General features: G+C 41.6%; 1 protein-coding gene across 5 annotated transcripts in view; it reads right to left on the reverse strand.

The window, feature by feature from the left end:
* The window catches only part of LOC134611668 (protein MTSS 2-like), a 137,572-nt gene that overhangs the window by 24,663 nt on the left and 87,871 nt on the right, over nucleotides 1–25,038 (reverse strand). For all 5 annotated transcript variants that reach the window (XM_063455786.1, XM_063455783.1, XM_063455787.1 and 2 more), the window contains exons 4-6: nucleotides 24,761–24,845; nucleotides 12,104–12,195; nucleotides 5,786–5,860 (exon numbers count right to left, since the gene is read on the reverse strand). In XM_063455786.1, the coding sequence (XP_063311856.1) occupies nucleotides 5,786–5,860; nucleotides 12,104–12,195; nucleotides 24,761–24,845 (252 nt within the window). The remainder of the gene's footprint in view (nucleotides 1–5,785; nucleotides 5,861–12,103; nucleotides 12,196–24,760; nucleotides 24,846–25,038) is intronic.

Raw genomic sequence — 25,038 nt, forward strand, 5'->3', positions numbered from 1 at the left:
TGTAGGGTGTCATTTAGTGGACCTGAAGTCTGGTAGACAGCTCTATCTAGTAGAAAGCCACTAGAGGTGAACTTAACCCTGCAAGGTAATTATGGAAGGTTCAGCCAGTGAAGCCAGTGTAGTTAGAAAAAAAAAACAGGGTAAGTTTGCTGTGCATCATAGGTAATGCAGTTCAAAAGCATTCAGAGTGACAGATTAGGCACCCATTGGTTAATACCATTCTTTGAAATAGCAGTCACCCTGGTTAAAGCAGATGCTTGTCCCAGGTTGTCATAACTGTATTGGTGTTTATGTAGTGTAGGCCAGCCATCTAAAGGAGATGATCCATAAAAGCAGAAGACCAACTTGCACGACATTAATTATGGGAAAAATTTATTTGTTAATAGATAAAGCCTGTCTATCACAAAAGAACTGTACTACCTACATACAACTGAAACACTTTTAAAAAACGGATTCCAAGTCAGCTACACTCAACATTGGAGAAAAAAAAGTGCAGATCGTTTATAACGATATTCAGCCAGAAACCAAAAAATAATCAGTTTAAGGTCAACAGCAAAAATGCCATCAAACAAAGGTGAAAACAGGAAGTATTCTGTTGTGGTTAAGGATCGCAGTAAATATGCCTTATCGATGAAATGCATAAAGGAGATAGGAAACGAGATAAACAGAATATGGTGTAACAATGTAACTAATCTAAGGCTAGCACAGATAACACAGGCTTCCTTGGACATACGGTTTATGCCCATAGGCAGTATATGAATAATGTTACACTGGAGGAATCCGGAACGTGACATCCCTGAACAGGTTGTGGTGGCTTGGGTGTGATGTGGAAGGCAGATATACTTACCGAGCATTGTCCCCTGCTGGCCTGTCCTTCAGGTGCTTTATCTGCATGTGCAAGACAACAACACTAATGTCTATGAGACAGAGAATAATCTAAGCAGAGAAACAAATTCGCAGCTGCCATATTGTTATTGGAGACTGGGATTTAGGTTGTTGAGGACTGAGAATCCCTACTAAACAGTGACTAAGCAATGACTCACAGACTCATGGCACCATAACCACGTCAATCACCTAAAGTAATGATGGTGCCAACAGTCTTCCTTTCACCTTAAGATTGTCAAAACACTGTAGATCTACATTAGCTGTAGGGGCTAAACAGAATTAAAGAAAAATATTTTGACTCCCATGGTGGTAATTATTACCAATTTTTGAAAAGCTGGAGTATATCTCCCACTAGTGACCAAATTTACTTCTGAATGATTCAATACTGAAACAAGGAAAAAAGGGAACCGATGATCTCATCTAGCGAGACATTCCCTTCCATTTCACTGCAATTATGTTTGAGCCTTAGGTAGGAAACTTGCTTGTGGTTGTCTAAAAGGCATAGCAACGTAACAGGCACATATTCATGCAAATGGAAACCTACAGAGGGAAATGCCAGAAATGTGGGCTTTTAGAGACGTGTTTTCTAACACAAACCGGACGGTTGTAGAAAAGTTTTCCCTTTTTTTTTTTTTTTTTCCATTGAAGAACAAATTAATCGTTATACACATTTACAAACTGAAGAACATCTTTGTGTTCCTAGATTGGGTGGCGCGGAGATGCCAAGAAAAATCCACGCGTTTACAGGAAAACCATTCTGAAAGACAGAACCTTGAAGTCATTCTTGCAAATGTCCGTGGAAACACATCCTCATTAGACCAGGGAAAAAAAAAAAAAAAGACCAAAAATCCATCAAGATGGTTTATTTCAATATGACAAAGTGAGGGCCAACTGGATCAAGCACAGAGGATATTAGAAATCCATTGCATGTTTACTATTCACACTTCTTAATCACCAGAAACTTTTTTTTTTTTTTTTTAACTATTCTGTATAGAATAAAACATGGAATACAGGTTACGTTAAAATAAACATAAAAGTATCGGCTTTTAAGTTATTCATCAAAGCCTGGTGTTTTGCCCATGATTCAGAAAGATGTAATAAACATACAAAATTAAGCCCTGCACGCAGACTTTCACTACTCCTAATCGAGAGCAATATGTAGAGTCAATTCTAAAATGTCAGTTTTCACAAAAAAATTAAAAGAAAAATGAAAGACATTTGTGTGTACTACAGGTATTTGCAAAGTTCTACAGCAACAACCATTAATATCTGCATTGCTCTGTTTGACAGCAGAGCCCTCCATCTCGCCTCCTTATAAAAGTAGCAATAAAGTTTTGTTCTTTGAATCTTCATTTACTGCACTGCGTGTAAGTTGGGGAAGGTCATTATCTGCCAATTCAGGGGGTCAGACTGTAGCCCTGGCAGAGAATTTTGTTTCTTTCAGAGGTGAAATAAATTTATGGAATATAAAGGAAAGTAACTGGGACCTAGTCTGCTTCCCTCTTCGCCTCCACCCCCTCATTTGCATATTTGATCTAAAAGTTGAAACGCCCTGGACAATTCACAGTTTAGTGAATAACTCTGGTTAATTATGACCCTCTCCCTTTCTATTTTACGCTTTCCAGGTTTAAATAACACACAGGGTTAAAACATTTTCCAAACTTCTACTTTAAAAAAAGTAGATTTTGTGAATGAGTAATACTTAAACTTCCTCTTCATGTGTGTGGTTCGCCAGTCACTTAGAAAAATTAAACATGTACAAAGAGAATACATCAATGTGCTGATTTGTGGCTTTTATAGGTTTGCTTCTTGATTAGAGCATTAATTGGCAGATATTAATTAACGTCTTCCTGCGTAAGGCGGTTCTGAACAAACAAAATTGTATTTGCAACTAATCCTTAGAAAATGGTCTTTGTCTACTCATGTGTTAATTTACAAGCACTGTGACAGTCCCAGCACACCACAAGCGAACATTTAAAGCAGGGCTGTCCAACCTGCGGCCCCGCAGATGTTGCTGAACTACAACTCCATGATTTTTCAATGAAACAGATAGCCAGGGAATCATGGGAGTTGTAGTTCAGAAACATCTGGGGGGGCCGCAGGTTGGACAGCCCCGATTTAAAGGATTACTCCAAGAACCATAACAACTTTATCGATTTGAATGGTGATGATGCTTGGAGCCTGTATGTGTAGTATTTCGTTTTGAAAAGCTGCACATATGGAGTTTAACTCCTCTACAGCCGGAGGTGTAAGTCCACCTCTGGCAGTGCCATTGGGGGGGGTCATCAGCACAGAATAGCATTCACTGGCAGACGCTCGCCGATGAATGACAACTCTTCAGAACCTGGGAAGGCGTCACTGGACCACCAGGCAGCATTGGAGCCCGGTGTGGACCCAGGTAACGGGGCAAACGGTTTGCCTCATTATTGGCGACCAGGCCTGTGTACACCTGGCATCATAACCACTACAGCAGGCTGTACTAGTTATGATGGAGTAATCCTTTCATGTTTAAAGAATTATACCTATCTTAGCCCCACTGTGACCTCACATTGGCAATGCAAGCACCACGGGAAAGCAAGTCACAATGTGAACTTAGCTGTGGCAAAATAATAGCTTGAAGACATTTCTAACTTCAGACTTATTCCTTCCATTTCAATATATTGCATGACTTTAAATGTTTTACATTAATAGAAAAACGAATTATCAGTATGTACCGTTCTTCTACTCCATCAGGACAATTTGTGATGGTTAACCATGACCCATTGTAACACTCACCCAGCCCGCAAAAATATTTTTTTTCAAATAGTGATCAGTCAGCCCTCTAATCTACATTTGGCGTACGACCGAACCATCCACTCGGCTGTCTGAACATCATCCATTGTTCAATATCACAATTTTCAGCCTTTGGCCTTTCCAGTTTCTTCACAATAGTTTGTTTAGCACTCCAGAAGTGAGTTACTTTTCATTGTAAGTAGATTCTTATTTTTTTATGTCGGTAAAATAATGTCTCCCGTCTCTCTCCCCCATCCCCCTCCCCACCGGCCCAGACACTTGCTCAGATAAATTGTAATGCATGACTGTACATATATAAACATATAACTTAGTGTTGGGGAAAAAAAATCTTAAACTATGTACTAATGGTAAATGTTAAAAAGTTGCATTTTTTTTTATCCTTATAGAGGTCTCTGAAAGGCCTTCAATTTCCTGTCATTCCTATTTCCTGTTAGACTTCCTTCCCCCAAAAACATGTCTATTAATCTAAGCAAGTATTAAAAGCAGGAAGTTTAATTGTAAGACATAAATCCTGTGAATTATCAACAGGCAGAATCTGTTCTACTACAAGATGCCTTTGGTAGAACTGAAGTAAAAAAAAAAAAAACCACAACAACAAAAAAAACGAACAGCGTTGAAAAAGTATGTGAATCATTAGACATGATGTTTCTTTCGGAGGTCCACTTAAAATTGTCCGGGACATTTTACAAGTAAATTGTTTTCATCCCCCTTCTACCACAATAAATAAGGAAGATGTACTTTGTGACCCTCTGAGGTCTAGCACTAAAAAAAGCCACAGACAGAATGAAAAAAGAAAAAAAAAAAAAAAAAAAAGAAAAAAACACCACACTGTGCGAATTTTAAATATTTACAGTGCTCTAGAACCTTTGGTTGAATATCAGATAAGTGACTTGGCGAAAAATTATTTCGATGACGAACAAATAAATTGACAATCATAAATATTTCAAAAGTTGCACACAGCCTGGCAATAAGGATGCATCCTGTGGAAGGAATGAACTATACAAGTTAGACAATAGGTCTAGTGATAGAAAACCGTGGTAAAAAAAAAAAAAAGTTTCTCAACTACATTTCCCATGATGCTTAGAGTCATTGGGAATATGGGGAAAAAAACCTGCCTGATTAGCATTACTGTATTTGACTAATGTCAGTTCTCCTATACACAGCACATGTTGTGCATATATTGTAAAAATGAATCTCTGGGATGTAATTTATAACCTACAACTCATGTCAAACGGTCAAAAAGGGCGACAACTAAGTGGGCATGGTTGGGACTTGGCCAGACTGGGACATTTTAGAAGACTTGAGTTATAACTCAGTAAAATGTCTTTAAACTACAATTCACATTTTATTTTACATACATTGCTGTGAAGCAACATTATACACTCAAACACCCAAAAAAAGAAGAAGCTTCAAGAAGAAACACATTTAGGACACAAAGGAGGGACTAAGGGATTTAGCTCCGTAAGGACACACGACATGTGTGACATGTCAGGATTCCCTTTTATTCCAGAAGTTTGGTCCTTAAGGGGTTAAGCTCACCCAAAACCGCCCTGTACATTTCCCATTACCAGTAAACACTCTGTATAACAACTAGCCAAACACTTGAAGAACATACAAATTAACACAACAGTATACTTATTTTATACATATGAATTCAAAATTTTACATATCCATCAGAGGGTTATATATAACCTCAGTGGGCCTGTTCAGTAACTTGGCGTTGTTAAGGTGAATTGGATATGGGATAGAATTAAAACAATAATTATTGAACAATAATAGGGAAAAACATATTGTTCAATACAAGTTATGTTTGAATTTTGTACAATTGCTCCTTGCCTCTTGACATCGAGATACTGAACCCTTGTGACAGACCCGGTCTCAGGGAGCGGAAATGTGGTGGGTTATTTACCCATGGAAAATGGGCATCATAGCAGCTATGACTTCCTACTCCGTACATGAAGTGAGGTTACAATTGTTGTATGAGATGAGTTCACAAACAGTCAGTCCAAGACGACTGATATAGGACAGTTACAAATGGAAAAGATCATCTAAAAATAAAAATGACTTTAGATAAGTTTGAAATTAAAATGCAAAAAAAAAAAAGTACCTTTTTTCACTTTCTTTTGTAGCTTTATTGTGTCTGAAGATTTCTTCTTTATGTCGGCTCGGGCCTTTTTATATTCTGAAAGAGGAGATACAGCTTGAAATAAACCATGTTATTAAAGAATTTAGAAATATACTCATGAGTGCTGCAGGTGTATATTGGTGGTGTGATGTGTGTGCTGCATGTGATATGGATGTGAACTAGTGATTTAAAAAAAAGATGAGGGGGGCGGGGCCGGACCGCCGAGCTGGATGGCCACATGCACGCTGAGCTCCTGCAAGCCACCAAACTTTAAGCATAGAACCTATGATTTTCGGCACTATTAGCGACCACCAGCGGCGGTCCACGGAGCAAAGGGGCTACTGGATACAGGGTGAGGCTGGCTTGACGAGCTGCAGTCCCCTGGAGGAGAGGGCACCGATGCCCCAATCGGGGCCTACTCCGGCGGTGAGTGGGGCGGACGGCAGCTGCCCCACTATCCTGCCTAATAGAACCCAGCCCGGGGCCCAAACGAATGTGAACAAGGCCCTGTGCCCTCCCCCCCCGACCAGTGGGGGATATCCTGGTCCCTGCTGGGGAACTCACCTCACAGCTGAGCCGAAAGAAGCTGATCCTGAGACAGCGTGGTGAGCTCAAGATGGCCGCCGACCTGCAACCCCCATCACAACAATCCATCCCAGAGCACCAGAACTGGGCAGCTATGTTTGAAGCAAAGTTCGAGCAGCTATGCCAGGAATTTTGGCTCTGAATAAGCCAGCGCCCGAAAACACACACAGCACCCAAACCTTACGAGATCCACCCGGTACTGCAGCGACCATGAGTACTGGGAAGCCCCTGCCACACTCACCTAAGACGGCAGGAGGTCTCCTCAGGGGATGGCCGACCTCACATTGCAGAATGCCTCACATGAGGAAACGGCAACTGCGGGAGAGACCGAAGCGGGACCAGCGCTGTCGAAAGCCCAGCTGCACTACCACACACCCAAAAGGCAATCTGCTTGGGGTCCCTATCCCCTCCATGGCACACTCCCCGGGAACACATGGCATGTACAAGAAGCGGATGATCAATGAAAACGGATGGAGCTGCAAGTCAAGTGACGCGGTCTGGGACAGGAGGGATGCCTTGCTAGGGACTCTGGAACTCTCGCCTAACCTCTATCGGGTTGGTGTGGACTGAAACTGACTGGCTACGGGACATTCGTATCTCGGCTTGTGTATTTGAGCTGTTGAAAGTTTCCTGTTGTTTGGGGGACCCCAGCGGTTTCTATTCTTTCCACCCTTACTTTACCCTAACTTTCCCCTGCTACACTACTCTGTTAGAACTCTCCCTTTTATTTGAGACTGGTTCTTGGTATTCTGTGTAGTCTTAAACATGTGTCTCCAATCAATAACCTCAGTGTAAATACAAATACAAAAAGAGAAGTGCTGCGCTTAGTCCCATTACTGCTGGGCCAGCAGCAAGGACTACAATACACATCAGCCCCAATATATAGTAAAAACCAAAGAAAAGAAAATGTTACCTGCGCTTTCTCCTTAATCCCTATGTATATTTAGACAAATGGAGGTCATTTAGTTGCTCCAATGGCCATTGGAGGGAATGCCCGCCTGCCAACGTCAAGGCAGACCCCCCTAAGCGGGTCCTAATGTGTATTGTAGTCCTTGCTGCTGGCCCAGCAGTAATGGGACTAAGCGCAGGACTTCTCTTTTTGTATTTGTATCACACAGCCTGGTTACAATGCTGCTGCCCATCCCATGTGTTCCCTATTAAGGGTTAATAAGTATAAGTATAGGGGTGTATATAAAAAATACCCCTTTCTGTCTCATTAGAGATATCTTTGCCAGAAGCTCAAGGAAGCAGGCTGAAGGGTCAGTGTTAGGACCCGCTTAGGGGGGTCTGCCTTGACGTTGGCAGGCGGGCATTCCCTCCAATGGCCATTGGAGCAACTAAATGACCTCCAATAAACTCAGTGTAACTTGCCTACAGGCAAAAATGACAGGTTTTCACGCATATATGACAGTCCCACTTAAATGGCACACACCCTGCTCAGCGAGTTAAGCCTGATTTATGTGTCCTCTAGCCAGCCTATACTCTACGCGACATACACCTGATAGCACTGAGGACCGTTTCTCTTTGATAATAGCTGTATTACACAGTTACTTAATCTACTCTCATAGTCCAGTTGGTAAACAAAATTGAGAATTTACTGCAATATAGCAATCTGGATGTATGCTATCTAACCTGTAGCAATCATCTTATTAACAAAAATGTGCTTACTTATCAAGACCATGAATCTGTTATGCATGTCTTATTGTATGCTTGCTAATGCTATTGTGGCCTTGCAAAGCTATTTGTATTACACAAAAATAAAGAATTTAAAAAAGGTCAGCATGCACTATTTAGAACATCTAAGTGGGGGTCAGTGTGATAAGTGATCTGGTATAGAAACTGAGGGGGTTAGTCTAAGCACCATAACTACTTCAGCTCGCTACGTAGATTATTGTGCAATTATCTGTTTTTCTTTGCTGGCGAGATATAAAAGTTTTGTTCCAGGTTTTGCATGTGATGTTTCCAACCTACATGCACGACTTGGGCTGAGCTCTCCCCTCCCAGAAATGAGAGCCAGGAACTGTACATGTGCAGATGGTGGCTCTGCCTTAACATAGACCAGATATCTAGGCAATAACCCAGCTATGTATCAAGTGATAAGTGGAACTGCTAATGGGGTAAAACGGCTTATCCCTCAAATCCGTACTGTGTGAGGTTTTAGGGGAGAAGAGTTTTTGGCATGGGAAGGGTCTGATAGACTAAACAGTGCACCAAAGGACATTTTAAAGGTAAATACCTGTTAATTGTTTTCTACTTTGTAGGGGTTATTCGCATTAGTTTGTAATGCATGATCTTTATTAAGTGTGAAAAAAAATTAGGAGTAATAAGTAGCCAATAATTTCACTTTTTAGAAGTTTGCAGAGAGAAATCATGGCTTAATTAGAAGAATTGGTTTATTGACCCAGTAAATGGCAAATACTATAAAGAAGGTGAGCACAAAATATTAAAATAGTTCAGTAAATATATTATTTTATATACAGTACATATTTTCACCGAACTGTGTTAAAAAAACAAAACAAAAAAAACCCCACCAAATTATTTAGGGGTGAACAATCCATTTAATATAGTGCAGACTGTGATACATCGGTACAAGCATTTGTGGCACATGCAGGTGAGGTGTATGCAGTGGATCAGCGTTCACAAATATACAGTTTTGTGGATATAAGAGTTTCGGATTGTTGCATTTTGTTTATATGGCACAGAAAGTAAACGTGACCATAAACAAAGAACCGGTGTCCCTGGATTACCAGCCCATTAGTGCTGCCCTGGTTATCTTATAGGTGGTCACTGTGGATCGATTAGACTGTATTGGGGCTACCTTAATATCTGTATAGCTGCCCTAAAGTAGAATAGTGCTCAGTGAGTTAAAGGACCACTATAGTGCCAGGAAAACACACTTGTTTTCCTGGCACTATAGTGCCCTGAGGGTGCCCCCAACCCTACAGGGTCCCACTCCCGCCGGGCTGGATGGAGCTCTCTTATTCCAGCGCCGGGCGGGGAGCTCTCCTCCTCCTCCTCCTCCTCTTCGGCTGAATGCGCATGCGCGGCAAGCGCATTCAGCCAGTCTCATAGGAAAGCATTTACAATGCTTTCCTATGGACGCCAGCGTCTTCTCACTGTGAAAATCACAGTGAGAAGCGCGGAAGCCCTCTAGCGGCTGTCAATAAGACAGCCACTAGAGGCTGGATTAACCCATTTATAAACATAGCAATTTCTCTGAAACTGCTATGTTTATTAAAAAAAAAAAAAAAAAGGGTTAGTCCTAGCTGGACCTTGCATTAAGCTGAAGTGGTCTGGGTGCCTATAGTGGTCCTTTAAGAAGTCACAGCGATGCCTTAACTTTATATGTTACAAAATTCATGTGACATTGCTTAACTGGTGTCGTACACCATTTAAATAATGTTTTACAGAATTGTTCCTGCAAAGTTACACACATGGAAACCTTAGCACAGGCCTACCATATATCCTACCAATCAGTTCTCTCAGTACCTCCCCCAGGTCGGCTTCCCATTGGTCGGTATAGCGGAGTGTTCCCCATTCTCCTGATTCAGAGCTGATATGTTGGTATAGCAGTGTAATTAATTTGGTTTAGGATGTCTCCATGAAAAATATAGTTTCTCGAAGAAGGTTAGTTAGTTCTTTGCTACTGCACAGACCTCTTTGTTTTGCACAAAGTCTCTAATATGTGTATAGCAGAAATAGGCCTGCGACTGAAGGGGGCCAGGGTGCGCAGGTGGTCATAGGTGACTGATTATTTATGTACAGGTGAATGTATCTTTGTAGACTCGTAGCTTCCATCCCCCTGAAGTCCCGTGCCCTCATCCTCGGTGGAAACCGCCTGTGTTTCTAAGGACTGGTGTCATTGTGGAAGGGACTCTCCCCAGGACGTATTTTTGCACTGTCTGGTCCCAAACCTGAATTGAGTGGAGGATGGCTGGGCAGGTGGTTCTTAGGTGGGCTCTATGAGTGTTAGGAACCCAAATGTAGAACTGGGGTAAATCAACCCCTGTCAATAAGGATTCTTTGTCTACCCATGCTCTAAATTCTGGGGGAGAATGCCAGTGTAGATTTGGGCCATTTGAGCTGCAATTGCAATGTGGGGCAGACCCAACCCTCCTCTAAGTTTAGGACGATATAGGAGATTATGGGTAAGTCTAGGTAGTTTGTTCTGCCTGACAAATGTGATCACTTTGCTTTTTAGGTCGCAGCCGAGCCAATGTTGCAAAAGGGTACACAACTAACTATACACAGATTGAGCACACACAGCAGTGTTAGAAGTAAGTGTACACAAATGAACAGTTACACTAGTGTTATTAAAGTAAATGAACACTTCAGGCACTAGAACCTCTTCATTTAAATGATGTGGTTATAGTGCCTGGAATACCTGGACGCAGGGCTGGCTCCCGCGGTATCAGCAGACAGCGCGCGAGGGAGCAGAGGTGAGATAAGAGCTCCCTCGCCACGTCTGATCTCAGCACTGCCGCCCAGCAGCCCCACTGGACCCCAGGGAATGATTATCATCCACACCAGCTCTCCAGGTAGGGAGGCTGGGTGGAAAATGTTTATTTCTAAAATAATTAGTGAATGTATGTGATGCGTCTGCGAGCGACTGCGTGTGCGTCCGCGAGCGACTGCGTGTGCGTCTGCGAGCGACTGCGTGTGCGAGCGACTGCGTGTGCGTCTGCGAGCAACAGCGTGTGTGTGCGTGTGCATGTGAGTGAGTGCGTCTGTGTGTGCATGTGAGTGTATGAGTGTGTGTCAAATCAGTGAGAGTATGTTTGTCATTGAGTCTGTGTGTGACTATCAGTGTGTCTGTCAATAAGTGTCAATGAGTCTGTGTCTGTCAGTGACGTCTGTGTGTTTGTCATTGAGTGTGTGACTGTCAGTGTGTACAGAGTGTAGCGGAGCGGAGCGCGGTACAGGAGCTTCTGTTTCCTGTACCTGGCCAGACTGACAGGAGGTGCTCACAGAGAGAGCACTCCCTGTCAGTTTGGTCGGGTACAGAAAACTGAAACTCCTTTAGGGGATCTGCTCCGCTAGGCAATGCAACAATAGAGGTAGGAGGCACACCAGGAAGGGGAGAGTGACCACTAAAGGGGTGTGGGGTGCACCAAGGGACAGGGAGGGAATGGGAGAGAAACACCAAGAGACAGGGAAAAGAGGGGGGAGGGGAGAAGAACACTAAGGGACCACTAATGGGAGGGGGGCTGGTTAAGAGGCACATAGGTGAAGATGTTTTTTTTTGGGGGGGGGGGGGAGGGTGTCGGAAAAATGCATCTTCGCCTATGTACCTAAAAATCCAAGCACCGGCCCTGCCTGGACGTCACCTTACATTCCAGTGTTAATGGGCCAATTCACACACCTAAAGAACTTTAGCTTCTTGAAGTGGTTCATATGTGACTAGTGTATTCTATTATTTTACAAAAAATGCTGATTCCAATAGAAACTGGCACATATTGGCACCCCTTAGACAAGGGTTAAATGATTCATGATATGCTCACATATTAACTTTGTGTTTTTTTTTTAGATTTTGGCCACACACTAATACTGTGATTCACTGAACAAATGTCACTGACGAAGACGTCCTAAATACAGGACTAGATTTCGGAGAGAATTACTAATCATATTGTGGTATCAACACATAATGTACAAACCGTTAAATCAAGGGACTGGCTGTCCTTCTTGACCAATTTACAACTGCCCACATTTAATTACCTTTAGCGTGGTCCTTGTCCAGCTGGTTTGCAATCTTTTTCCACTCTTCAATTTTTATTTCCAAGGGGTTTATCAAGCTGTCGGACAGAGCTCTGCATGAAAAGAAGTGTTAAGAGAGGGCAGGTTATGCGTCAGTGTAACAAGGACATTGAGCAATCCTCTAATACAGCCATTGACATTTCTCTGGCTTCACACCCCCCCTTATCCACCACAAACAATACATTTTTTGTGTATTTTTAACAAGAATAACAAAACAAACCCCCCACACCCCCTCCCCAAAAAACACAAGTCAATTGCATTCAACTTGATCACACAACTGGTAAAAAAATATATATATATACCGTATATATATTTCTTAACAATATGCACAGATCTGAGACACATTGTACTCAATTGTACAATCCCCTTTATAGAAGTAAGTGATCAAATCTGAATTTGTCCTTGGACACCAACCAAAGCACCAAAACATCTGCTTCTTGCACAAGTTATATTGAAATGGTTTTCTCATTCCTGGACTCCCTGCATGAAATGTATTATAGTTGCCACATTTTGCATTAAACACTGCAGCTATAATACCGGTTTCACTCATGCAAAGCAAGGGACATTCACAGGTTTAACATTTTTGTTGTGAACATTTTCTTTAACTCATTGCCTACATAACGTATGAAACAGATGGCTGGTGACTCTGAAGCCTCTATAGATCATCTGCTGGATGTAATAGGAGGCAAGCCGTGACTGGGGGGAGTAGGGTGACAAAAATCATTCCTACACAGAAAGTATGCCCATGCTAATCCAACAAACTGAAATATAGTACTTGTGTAGCAGGGCCCGCAGCGCCTTCTGTCCATCTATGTCCAACTGGTCTCGTTGCTACTGCTCGTTTGCTAGTCCACTTATTGTACAGCACTGCAGAATTTGTTGGCATTTTATAAATAATGTCTCTGTTACCATTGCTTTGCTGGTATGCAAATGTATCAATCAATTCAAACACGCTTATACAGGTGATACTCGAAAAATTAGAATATCGTGCAAAAGTTCATTTATTTCAGTAATGCAACGTAAAAGGGGAAACTAATATATGAGATAGACGCATTACATGCAAAGCAAGATAGTTCAAGCCGTGATTTGTCATAAGTGCAATGATTATGGTTTACAGCTCATGCAAAACCCCAAATCCACAATCTCAGTAAATTAGAATATTACATGCAATCAATAAAACAAGGAGTGTACATAGAGCAATATCAGACCTCTGAAAAGTATAAGCATGCATATGGACTCAGTAGTTGGTTTGGGCCCCTTTTGCAGCAATTACTGCCTCAATGCGGCGTGGCATGGAAGCTATCAGCCTGTGGCACTGCTGAGGTGTTATGGAAGACCAGGATGCTTCAATAGCAGCCTTCAGCTCTTCTGCATTGTTCGGTTTCATGTCTCTCATCTTTCTCTTGGCAATGCCCCATAGATTCTCTAATGGGTTCAGGTCAGGCGAGTTTGCTGGCCAATCAAGCACAGTAATCCCACGGTCATTGAACCAGGCTTTGGTGCTTTTGGCAGTGTGGGCAGGCAGGTCCTGGAAAATGAAGTCAGAATCCCCATAAAGCTCGTCTGCGGAAGGAAGCATGAAGTGCTCCAAAATCTCCTGGTAGACGGCTGCGTTGACCCTGGACAAAAGTTGCTCTCATCGGAAAAGAGGACTTTGGACCACTGAGCAACAGACCAGGTCTGTTTTTCTTTAGCCCAGGTAAGACGCTTCTGACGATGTTTGTTGTTCAGGAGCGGCTTGACAAGAGGAATACGACATCTTAAGCCCATGTCCAGGATCCGTCTGTGTGTGGTGGCTCTTGATGTACTGACTCCAGCCTCAGTCCACTCCTTGTGAAAATCCTCAACACTTTTGAATGGCCCTTTCCTGACAATCCTGTCCAGGCTGCGATCATCCCTGCTGCTTGTGCACCTTTTTCTTCCACACGTTTTCCTTCCACATAACTTTCTATTAATGTGCTTTGATACAGCACTTTGGGAACATTCAACGTCCTTCACAATTATCTTTTGAGGCTTTCCCTCCTTATGGAGGGTGTCAATGATGGTTTTCTGCACAACGGTCAGGTCAGCAGTCTTCCCCATGATTGGGATTCCTACTGAACCAGACTGAGAGACCATTTAAAGGCTCAGGAACCCTTTGCAGGTGTTATGGCTTACTTTGCTGATTAGAGTGGGACACTGTGAGCCTAGATTATTGCACCATTTCACAATATTCTAATTTACGGAGATTGTGGATTTGGGGTTTTCATGAACTGTAAGCCATAATCATTGCACTTATGACAAATCACAGCTTGAACTATCTTGCTTTGCATGTAATGAGTCTCATATATTAGTTTCCCCTTTTACGTTGCATTACTGAAATAAATGAACTTTTGCACGATATTTTCTAATTTTTCAAGTATCACCTGTACAATCCAGTAAAGATGCTAAATGAGGGATAAATGACTAGCTAATCTCTGGGTGGATGAGTGCCACTTGGCCCAAGTAGAACAAATACAAAACCAAGGTAAGCAATGTGGTAGGATACCACCTAATGCAATTTAGATTGCAAATATACCAGCCTGCTGGCTTACAATACAAAACACTGGAATTACAGAATACAGACCATCTTCCACTCGAGAAATAGCCAAGAGGATTATACTCCCAATGTTAATACACACATGTAAAAATTAACACCTGCAATGCACTGAATGATGGAGATGGAGGTGGAGGTGAGGGGTGATACGTGGCTAATGCATCATTAGCAGAATCTCTTCAACCCTTGGGTTGCAGGTTCAAATCATGGCAGGGTTGACTCAGCCCTTCATCCTTCCAAGGTAGATCAAATGAGTACCATTAAATTGGGTAATAGTAACAACCCCTGGATGTTGGGCTAAGGTAACATCCTCAGGACGTACTTGAAAACCAGAGTAATCTGAATGTACCTTTCCTGGTTAAATGTTTTGTTGTTATTATATATATATATACACATACACACACACACACATACTACTTCTTCAAATATGCTGACAAAATGAACACGGCATGTACCATGGCATCATACAGTGTTCAAGGTCCAAACGGCACCTTTCAACTGCGGTTAAATAAAGTAAAATGACCTGTAGTCCTGGAAACCTCATGTGTGCGCTGTGCGTGAGGACATTGAACGAGTGTATGCAGATTGTGTAGTTTATGATAACTGTTTTGCTCTCTCTCAACTCGACCAGATGAAACGGCTATATTCCTTTTTTTCCTTTTCTGTTGTTGCTTAAACTTCCCACTAGGTCAGCGGTACATGTTTTTAAGAAACTGAATCTTATTTAAGCGGTTTGCGTCTCAGATCTGTCATTTGTGTGGGATAGCATTGAAACAAGAGCTATTCAGCGAGGAGGTAAAAAAATCTGTTTTAGGCAAAAGACTCTAAACAATTACGGTGGGACATGTCTTCAGCAGAAGTTCTTTAATGTGGTTAAACATTGCAAGGGCTGATTGTTGGCTCGGAAAGCAGATTTTTACTGCCTCTTCTATAAATAGGTGCAGGAACTATATGCAAAGTGTACAACTCATCATTTTATTACATGCTTTTCTAGGCATTGACAAAAGAGAGACCCAGTGTTTCTCTGGGTTTGATAAGGCACATCCTGTACTCTTAATGAAAAGCTGCGGACTAACTGCACCTCTGGATTTTAAAGTAAAGCATTTAAGTAAATGAATGCAATAGACCAGAAATACAGGAGTTCACATGTGTTAAGATTTAAAGCTTTAACAAAAAAAACAAAAAACAAAAAAACCTGAGAGACCAGGAAAAGTTGAATCACTGGCTTTACACCTCGTGAGAAACTTTGGTGTTTCAATGACAAAAACTTATCAATGAGCTAGGATTACACAAAAATAATAGGGGGGGGGGGGGGGGGGGGAAGGCTTCTACATTTCTTGGGCAATACCAACATGACTGCAAACCAAGCAACCATCGCCTGCGACAGAACGGATGCACAGTGACTACAACTTCCCAGACTCTCTTGAATCCCAAAAGACCTAAAAAAATAATGGCAATAACATGTGCTGTTTGTCAGTAATCTGTGGAGGCAATTATCCTTCGTATTTATTATCTAAAGCATTTCCAGATCAGGAGGTTGCTGTAAGGAATGACAGGAAGTAAAATGTACAAAATAAAATTTTCTAATTTCGTGCAAAAAAACCTCTACATGTAAATATGAGGCATTTCAGGCACCAGAAACACATATTGCCCCTTGCCTAAGTTATGGTGCTTCCTGTCTACATTAATGATATGTGCTTTTGTGATTCACTGCAGTTATGAGCCCATTCAGACATCAGAGAGGGAGAAGCATTTCCCCGTGGCCATAGATGTTCTTGTACAGCATTTTCACACTAAGCATTCTCACATGCTCATAAACTTTCAATGCGAGCGCCTGTACTACGGCTGTGCACATATATTGCTGCAAATAAAGAAAAATTTAGCTATGTTGTAAGCCACACAGTGACGACTATTAGCTTGCAATGACACTTTCAGCCGATTAGTGCAGCCCTAACCAGAGACTACTAAAGCCTGCAGCTGCATGTTGAGGCCAATGTAAGTAGTCAAACCATATTAAAGGTTTGACTACTTAACGCGGGACAGTGCCAGGGCACTCCAGCGAGGCATAGGGCTTATGGTCCTTGGAATGTTTATTTAACCTAGGGTTGGGCATATGGTAGATCCCCAGTAGGCTGGCAATGCATCATGACAGTGATCTCCCATTTCGCTATGTGTACATAAAATTATGAATAGCATCAGAAAGTTTTAAATCAAAGCTCCATCTTCGTTCTTAGTCATCACTGGTTTTCTGGTTAGAGTAACAAGCTCTAGAGGTTTCGTGTTGTAGAGTGACTGAATCTCTACGATTGACTCATTCTGCAACTTAGAATCACACCCTTGTGGGTACATTGTACATGCCTGGAATCCTCATAATGTGAATATAATTAGGTCATCAAGACATCACAGCAGGTGGAAATTTGTGAGAAACGAGACCAAAAAAAAATAAAATGTGTGCTACACTTAACCAAATATATTGTATTCGTTAAAAGAAAATGCTAACAAAAACACAGTGTTGCGCTTGCTTGTGTTAACAAAGGGCTACATAAGGAAGTGAAATGCGATAATACTGGTTTTACCAGCTTGATCAAAACCAACATTTAATTGCAAAGATCTCGGAGTTCCCTCGGGATATACAGAGAAATAGGTCTTTGAAGCAATCACAATGCCTGACCAGTGTGCAATTACGTAGAAAATTACATACACATACTACATGATAGACACAGACCGACATAAGAGACGCACACACAGCTGATAAAAGAATGGGCATATACAAATCAATATATATATATATTTTTTTAAAGCTCAATTGTCCCTTGTCGCTAGTCCATTTCCCTTTCTACACTTTTACACATACCCTGCATCGCAGTCCAGAACATAGCCAGAAACCGTTAACTCTCCCTGTATTGAATGTATGGAAATTATAGTGTAAGCAACTGTTTTTACAATTAAGATACATTTTTCAAAACACATTTTAATAGCAAGGAAGCGGACTTCCATGTACTCTGTGGGCAAACCATAACCTTAATCTGTCACACTCTTATCGCGTTTCCAACTAGATTTTTAACTTTACGTTTAACACTCATCCCTACATTTTGGATCTAATGCTCTGGTCACCCACATGGCCAAGGCGAGTCCTAGAATTAATTGAATACAATATGTAGCCACAGAATCATGTGAGGTGTAGATTAGCAAAATCGGGGGGGGGGGGAAGAGGAGCAGAGTTTGAGAGTCCTGCCCAACGTGAACAAACCACTTCCATCTCCACCCACCACTTTTGCATACATGCAGGTTAAAATTTATGTTCCTTCCATTACACTCTCCACGGTAACTTAGAGATATGGACTTCAAACTCGTACACTATGCATACATATCTAATTAATGCACACAGGAACCTCACGCACATGTAAATGTTATCAATAACTTGAATCTCCTGCAGACCTCTAACGGTTTGTGGTTCTGTCTTCTCCTGTACAAGATCGAGATTCAAGTTGGCAGATAAGCCACCACCTTGCAGTCTCTGCACATTTACTTTACAGATATTTTTGCGCTATCTGGCCTTGCACGTCCACATCTATGCAAACAACTATCTACCATACTGGTGGCTGTAGTGAGAAAACAATTTGGGTATTTAGATAAGCCCTCACCCCCTTTATTAGATCATTTTAAAAATAAAAACATTGGCAAACGTGTTCCATGTGGAGTGGCTCGAAAAGGCAGACAGAAAAAATAAATATGGAAAAATTCTAAATTTCTTCAAAAACATTGGAGGACATACAAAGATATTCGTGGCATGTCCAAACAACAAAAAACAAAGACATACCTCCTGATATACACTGATCAGACATTAAAGGCACCGGCTTAATATCGTTCCACCTGGGCTGCCAAAACAGCTCCGATGCGTCGAGGCATGGACACCTGAACATGTCCTGTGGTACCAAAACTATGCAACAGATCCCTTCAGTCCTGCAAGTTGCTAGGTAAAGCCTCCATGGATAGTATTTGTTCCTGCACATCCCACAGATTCTCAAGCGGGTTGAGATCTTGGGAAGTTGGAGGCCAAGGCAACACCTAAATTATTACTTACCGTATTTTTCGCTCCATAAGACGCACCTCACCATAAGACACACCTAGTTTTTAGAGGAAGAAACCCAGAAAAAAAATATTCTGAACAAACTGTCCCATAGTGTTTTTTACTATGGGACAGTTTGTACAGAATATTTTTTTTCTCCCCTGTCCCATAGTGTCCCCCCCTCCCATAGTCTTCACCCACCCCCTCCCCATAGACTTCACCCACCCCCTCCCCATAGACTTCACCCACCCCCTCCCCATAGACTTCACCCACCCCCTCCCCATAGTCTTCACCCACCCCCTCCCCATAGTCTTCACCCACCCCCTCCCCATAGTCTTCACCCACCCCCTCCCCATAGTCTTCATCCACCCCCTCCCCATAGTCTTCATCCACCCCCTCCCCATAGACTTCATCTCCCCCCTCCCCATAGACTTCATCCCCCCCCGCCCCATAGACTTCATCCCCCCCCGCCCCATAGACTTCATCCCCCCCCGCCCCATAGACTTCATCCCCCCCCGCCCCATAGACTTCATCCCCCCCCGCCCCATAGACTTCATCCCCCCCCGCCCCATAGACTTCATCCCCCCCCGCCCCATAGACTTCATCCCCCCCCGCCCCATAGACTTCATCCCCCCCCTCCCCATAGACTTCATTCCCCCCCTCCCCATAGACTTCATTCCCCCCCTCCCCATAGACTTCATTCCCCCCCTCCCCATAGACTTCATCCACCCCCCATAGACTTCATCCCCCTCCCCATATTCTTCTCTCCCATACTGTCCCCCTCCCCTTGTCCCATAATTACTTACCTGTCTTGCAGCGTTGGCCGGCAGCACAGGGCGTACCGCGGTAGTGCAACTTGAATTTCATGTTCAGGTTTCCGGCGGGACTGAAAGGAAGTGCGCACTCAGCTTGTGCACACTTCCTTTCAGTCCCGCCGGAAACCGGAACATGAAATTCAAGTTCCACTACCGCGGTGCGCCCTGTGCTGCCGGCCAACGCTGCAAGACAGGTAAGTAAAGCTTCCTATTCGCTCCATAAGATGCACAGACATTTCCCCTCACTTTTGAGGGGAAAAAAAGTGCGTCTTATGGAGCGAAAAATACGGTATATTTTTTCTGTGTGACAGTGTGTGATCCTGCTGAAAGAAGCCACTGCCATCGTGGAACACCATTACCATGAAGGGGTGTACATGGTCTGCAACAATCTCTAGCTAGGTGGCACATGTCCAAGTAACATCCACATGAATGCCAGAACCCAAGGTATCCTAGCAAAACACTGCCTCCACAGTCCTGCCTTGTTCCATAAGTGCTTCCTGCTACCATATATTTCCCAGGAAACAAAACACATGCACCCGGACATCCACATGATCTAAAAGAAAACGTGATTCAGTAGTCCAGGCAACCTTCTTCCATTGCTCCATGGTCCAGTTCGGACGCTCATGTCCTCATTGAAGGCACTTTTGGTGGTGGATAGGGATCCATAAACTGCGATGCACTGTGTGTTCTTACACGTTTCTGTCATGGTCAGAATTAGCCTCGGTTGCCCATTACTCTGACATTGGTACACAGGTTGTCCTTCCTTGCACCACTTTGATTCGTATTAACCATTGCGCAGCGGGAATGCACCACAAGAATTGCCATTTTGAAGAAGCTCTGACCTAGTCGTCTAGCCATCACTATTTAACCTTTGTCAAACACTCAGATATTTTGCTTGCCCATTTTTCCTGCTTCCAACACAAGAAACTCAAGAACAGACTGTTCACTTGCTTCCCCTTTTCTTAGAAACTTACTTACATTAGTTTAATTCTATTGATATTTCCTTACATTTTCTTTACACTGTATTTTGTCATTGTGCATACATTACTAAACTACTTTTTGGAATTTATTTTGTTGCTATTGTATGATGCCTACTTTTGAATGCGTCTAATTTTCTTGAACAAGGACATCATTATATATATACACCAGGACTGTATTTTAAAAAGAGTGTATATGTGTGTATATATATATATATATATATATATATATATATATATATATATATATATATATATATACACACACACATATACACATACACACACACACACACACACATATACACTCTTTAAAATACAGTCCTGGTTTAGACTACACACAATTATTTGTGAGTCATATAATGAACACCAATAGAAATGGGGAAATATTATTAAAGAGCATATATAAATGGCAGTGTTGGTGACACATGCACTACATTGCATTTTGGAGATATAAAGCACTTAAAGTGGCTCTGCCACCCCCCATATCTGAAATGAGTTTTTCATAAAGATAAAAAAAATCTATGTGAAATATTCACATTCTATGGAGAATGCTGCAGTTTCACGTGATCCTCCATAGACCTCAAGAGCGAACGTACAGAACTGACTTAACTCCTGGCAGCTGAAGAGGAGCAAATAAAAGAAGATGGTGGCACCCGCAAGGGACAGGTTAAGGTAAGTATAACCTATACTATATCTAATCATTCCTCTGGCCGTCATGGCCACTGGTGCCCCAGTAAGGATGTCACATCTATTGCACCCAGACAGTGCACAGAACTACTTTAAAAATAAAAAATCTCGGCACTAAAAAACAAACAAACAAAAGAAAAAAACAAAACAAAACAAAAACTGGTCAATTATTTGAATACAAGAAGCCAATATCTTTACCAAATTGGCAGATGTTCATGGCACAATTGATTACAAAGTCAATTTAGGGAGTAGCTTACCAAGTAATTGAAATAGATACAATGGTGAGGTCAAAACGTGATTTGAACAATGGTGTTTCTGTGGTGATTCAAAATCTGCTTCAATTTTCTAAAGGGTTTTTGAAAGCAGTCTGAAATGGGTTCCCTTTTTTGTTTATATATTTGACAGTTTTTGCAACTCCCTCTGTGTTTCCAGCTTCTAATTAAACTTGCTGTGACAGTTAAGGCAATATGCATCTAAAAAAAAGCACCCCTGAAACAACTTCAACTGTCCGAGACTCACCAGCACCATGAGTACATTAGTCTGATAGTTTACATTCTGCAGGAGAATCTGGTCACATTTCTCCTATTAAGGTAATGTTAAAGTAAATGCTTTATATTTCAGTTTAGGACCGCAAAAGGCTGGTCAGGTATGCAACACTGATATTCTGGTAACTGTCTCTTTAAACGCCCAAGCAAGACACTTTCAAAACATGATGGTGCCCTGTTCACATTCACATATGAAATAATACTGCGACTTTCTGTATTACAGGTAATAAAACTGTTTTTGTGTGAGTGTTATTTAAGGACATAGTATAATTCAATATAATTAATTACAATTTTAATCACGCCATGGGCTATTCCCAGAACTTGCAACTGTAATATTCTGATTAAGGCTTGGGGGGAGAGAATGTGCTTTTATATCCTCAAAGGAACTTTCAAAAAAGTAGCTGGAGATCTCGATAGATTTATAAGACCCAAAATTTCCACTCTCCACCAGCCTTCGGAGACTGTAAATTCAGCCCATGTATGCAATGGAGAAGACAATAAACACTAATTCTAATTCACATATTTAACACAAGGGTGACGCATATTTAAAATAGTTTTCATTGTGCTATATAATTTTTCTAGTTTACGCAAAGACCTACACATGATTTATAATATGCATCTAAAAGTGCCATACACTGCTCTGTGAGCAATATCGCTGCTGCAAACAATTGCTGCATTCCCACAACCTGTTAAGAGGCTTTCCGTGGTGTGTAAGGGTAATTCAACTTACCCTTTCTCCCTAACCACGCTGTTCTCGCTGCGACTTTACCCATATGAAAAAACATTGGGAGGTTATTGCGCATACACGGCAAAACACTGCGCTCAAAATGCAGTGTGTGGAGACGCTGAACGTAGGTTCCACGGAGATTGGAAGCAACTCTAGTGGGCATCTGAGTGACTGCACCTATAGGTGTTACTAGGCAGCAATGTAAACACTACCTTTTCTCTGAAAAGGCAACCATTTACAGTGCTTGGCCTGCAGGGACATGCTATAGACACCAGCTGTAGTGGTTCTGATGACTATAGTTTTCCTTTAAGAAGCCACGCAGAGTATGGAGCAAGTCTGCAGAAAGTGATCTTCAAATATAAGTAAATATAAATAATAGTTTTTTTTTTTCCAACACACACAATTCCCCACCAAGTAATATCTGATCACACCAGTAGAATACTAAATATGTCAAAAATACAGTGGGAGCAATGATCACAACTCTCTTTTATTATTGCTTGTGGATATTTTTCCTTCAACCGCTTATGGACCATCAAAAGTCTAGGTAGCCATTAAAACTCTGTTTTAAAAACGCCTACATTAGTATGGAATATCCAAAACATAGCTTCAGAAATCTAAACAAGCACAGCGTTCTCTGTTAAATATACAAACTCATTTCTTCGTGAATTATGACCATTTCAAGTAGGAAACAGATGTCGAGGTATTATAGGTGTTCTCAGTAAATGCAGATGCTTTATAAGTGTCCCCTGACTAATAGTACCCAGTGTTAAGGTTTATAAGGCTCTTTGAAAGCAAGACTTCCCCACCCTAATGCACTATTAACAACTAAATAACTAATGCACACTACAGGAGAAATCTTTTTGAATTTAAACATCCACTTGCACTATATTTTAACACAAATCTCTGATGACATTCAATTAAGTTACACGATCCAATGACAGTTCTAGCTGTGCATGTGTTAGGTTTGCTTTGTACAGCCGACTACTGCATCTGGAATTTTCCCTTGTCCTATTTAATTCCTCTTCCAACCACCATTTGCTCCTTCTGTGTGCCAGAATTTTCAATGGAGAGAAATTATATTCTATATTCAGGGTTTGGTGAGCATTGTGTAATATTTGCGTACTTCATGAGGTTGACAGCTGCACACGTTTTAGGGTGCTTGGGTACGAACTGCTTTCCATCTGTTGGCACCACAAAATGTGTATTTTATAGTTGTGCAGAGTTGTTTCAGCATGTGATTTGTGGACCATGTGGTTAACAGATGGCTGCTGTATGAGGCTTATTCACTAAACACTGACCTGTAGTGCATTAAAAACCAAGTGGCAAAATTCAGGCTAAAATGGCCTGTGACTAGGAGGTGCAGAGTACTTTGAAATCAACCAACAATGTTTAAATGTTTATAATTTTGTTCTCCGTTCATAACAATTTTCAGTCTGATAAATAACCCCACGTTGGTAGTGATTAGTGTTGTCTACTCCCCCCGTGGCGCATGACACACAACTCTCGTCTCACTGCGTCTGATGACGGCTACTAAATTTTTTGGGCTGGTTTCTAGAACCAGCTTAAAATCTTATCAAACACTGGGAATAGATCCAATAGGAAGCTCCTTGCTGATGGACAGCTAAAATAACTACCATTCTACTGGCAGGAAAGCTGTGAATGCTTGTAAAATAGCAATAAACACGTTTTGTGGTATTCATTAAAAGCATATTTAGAAGACGGGGAAAAAAGTTCCAGTTTGGTGTGAGAAATGTGAGATGGCATTCATAAAAAAAGCATAAAACAATGCTGCAATATGTCACCAAGCGCTTAAGATCATACATTACATTGTGTGTAATATGTGTGTGTTTGTCTTTATAAAAACATACTTTAAGTTGCTTTAGTTCAGGGGTGTCCAAAAGGTAGACCCCCAAGAGGTTGTAAAACTACAACTCCCATGATGCTTTGCATACCTTTAGAATGTTTTAAGAATGAGAAAGCATCATGGAAGCTGTAGTTTAAAAACAACATCTGGGGATCTGCCGTTTGGGCACCCCTGCTTCAGTTGGTGTCCGTCTTACGGATGTAAACAATGCGTCGTGGTGCAGAGGTAAATTTTTTCTGTAACTTACTTAACTGTAAAATGGAGGGGGCACTACATACATTTTCCCAAGATTTTGTGGCCATAAATCTTTTCCCTCAGCCCAATGGTAGGTGTATATAGGAATTCAAGATACTTACACTGTTAGATGTTTCAGCCTGGACTCTATGTTCCGGTGCCTCATACACATCCTGGTTAGGGCAGAACCAATTTCTTTTGTTGCTCCTAAAATAACAAAGATAAAATGTTTTCATTGGTTGAGTTTCAGTTTCAATAACAGTCAGACATGAGGGTAAAATAAACATGGCTAAAACAGGTAGCTTTAGGTTTATAGAACGATAATATTAATTGAGCAGAACAAAGTGTGACAAACATATATATATATATATATATATATATACACATACATACACACACA

The sequence above is a fragment of the Pelobates fuscus genome, chromosome 5 (assembly GCF_036172605.1).
Source record: "Pelobates fuscus isolate aPelFus1 chromosome 5, aPelFus1.pri, whole genome shotgun sequence".
Lineage (NCBI taxonomy): Eukaryota > Metazoa > Chordata > Amphibia > Anura > Pelobatidae > Pelobates > Pelobates fuscus.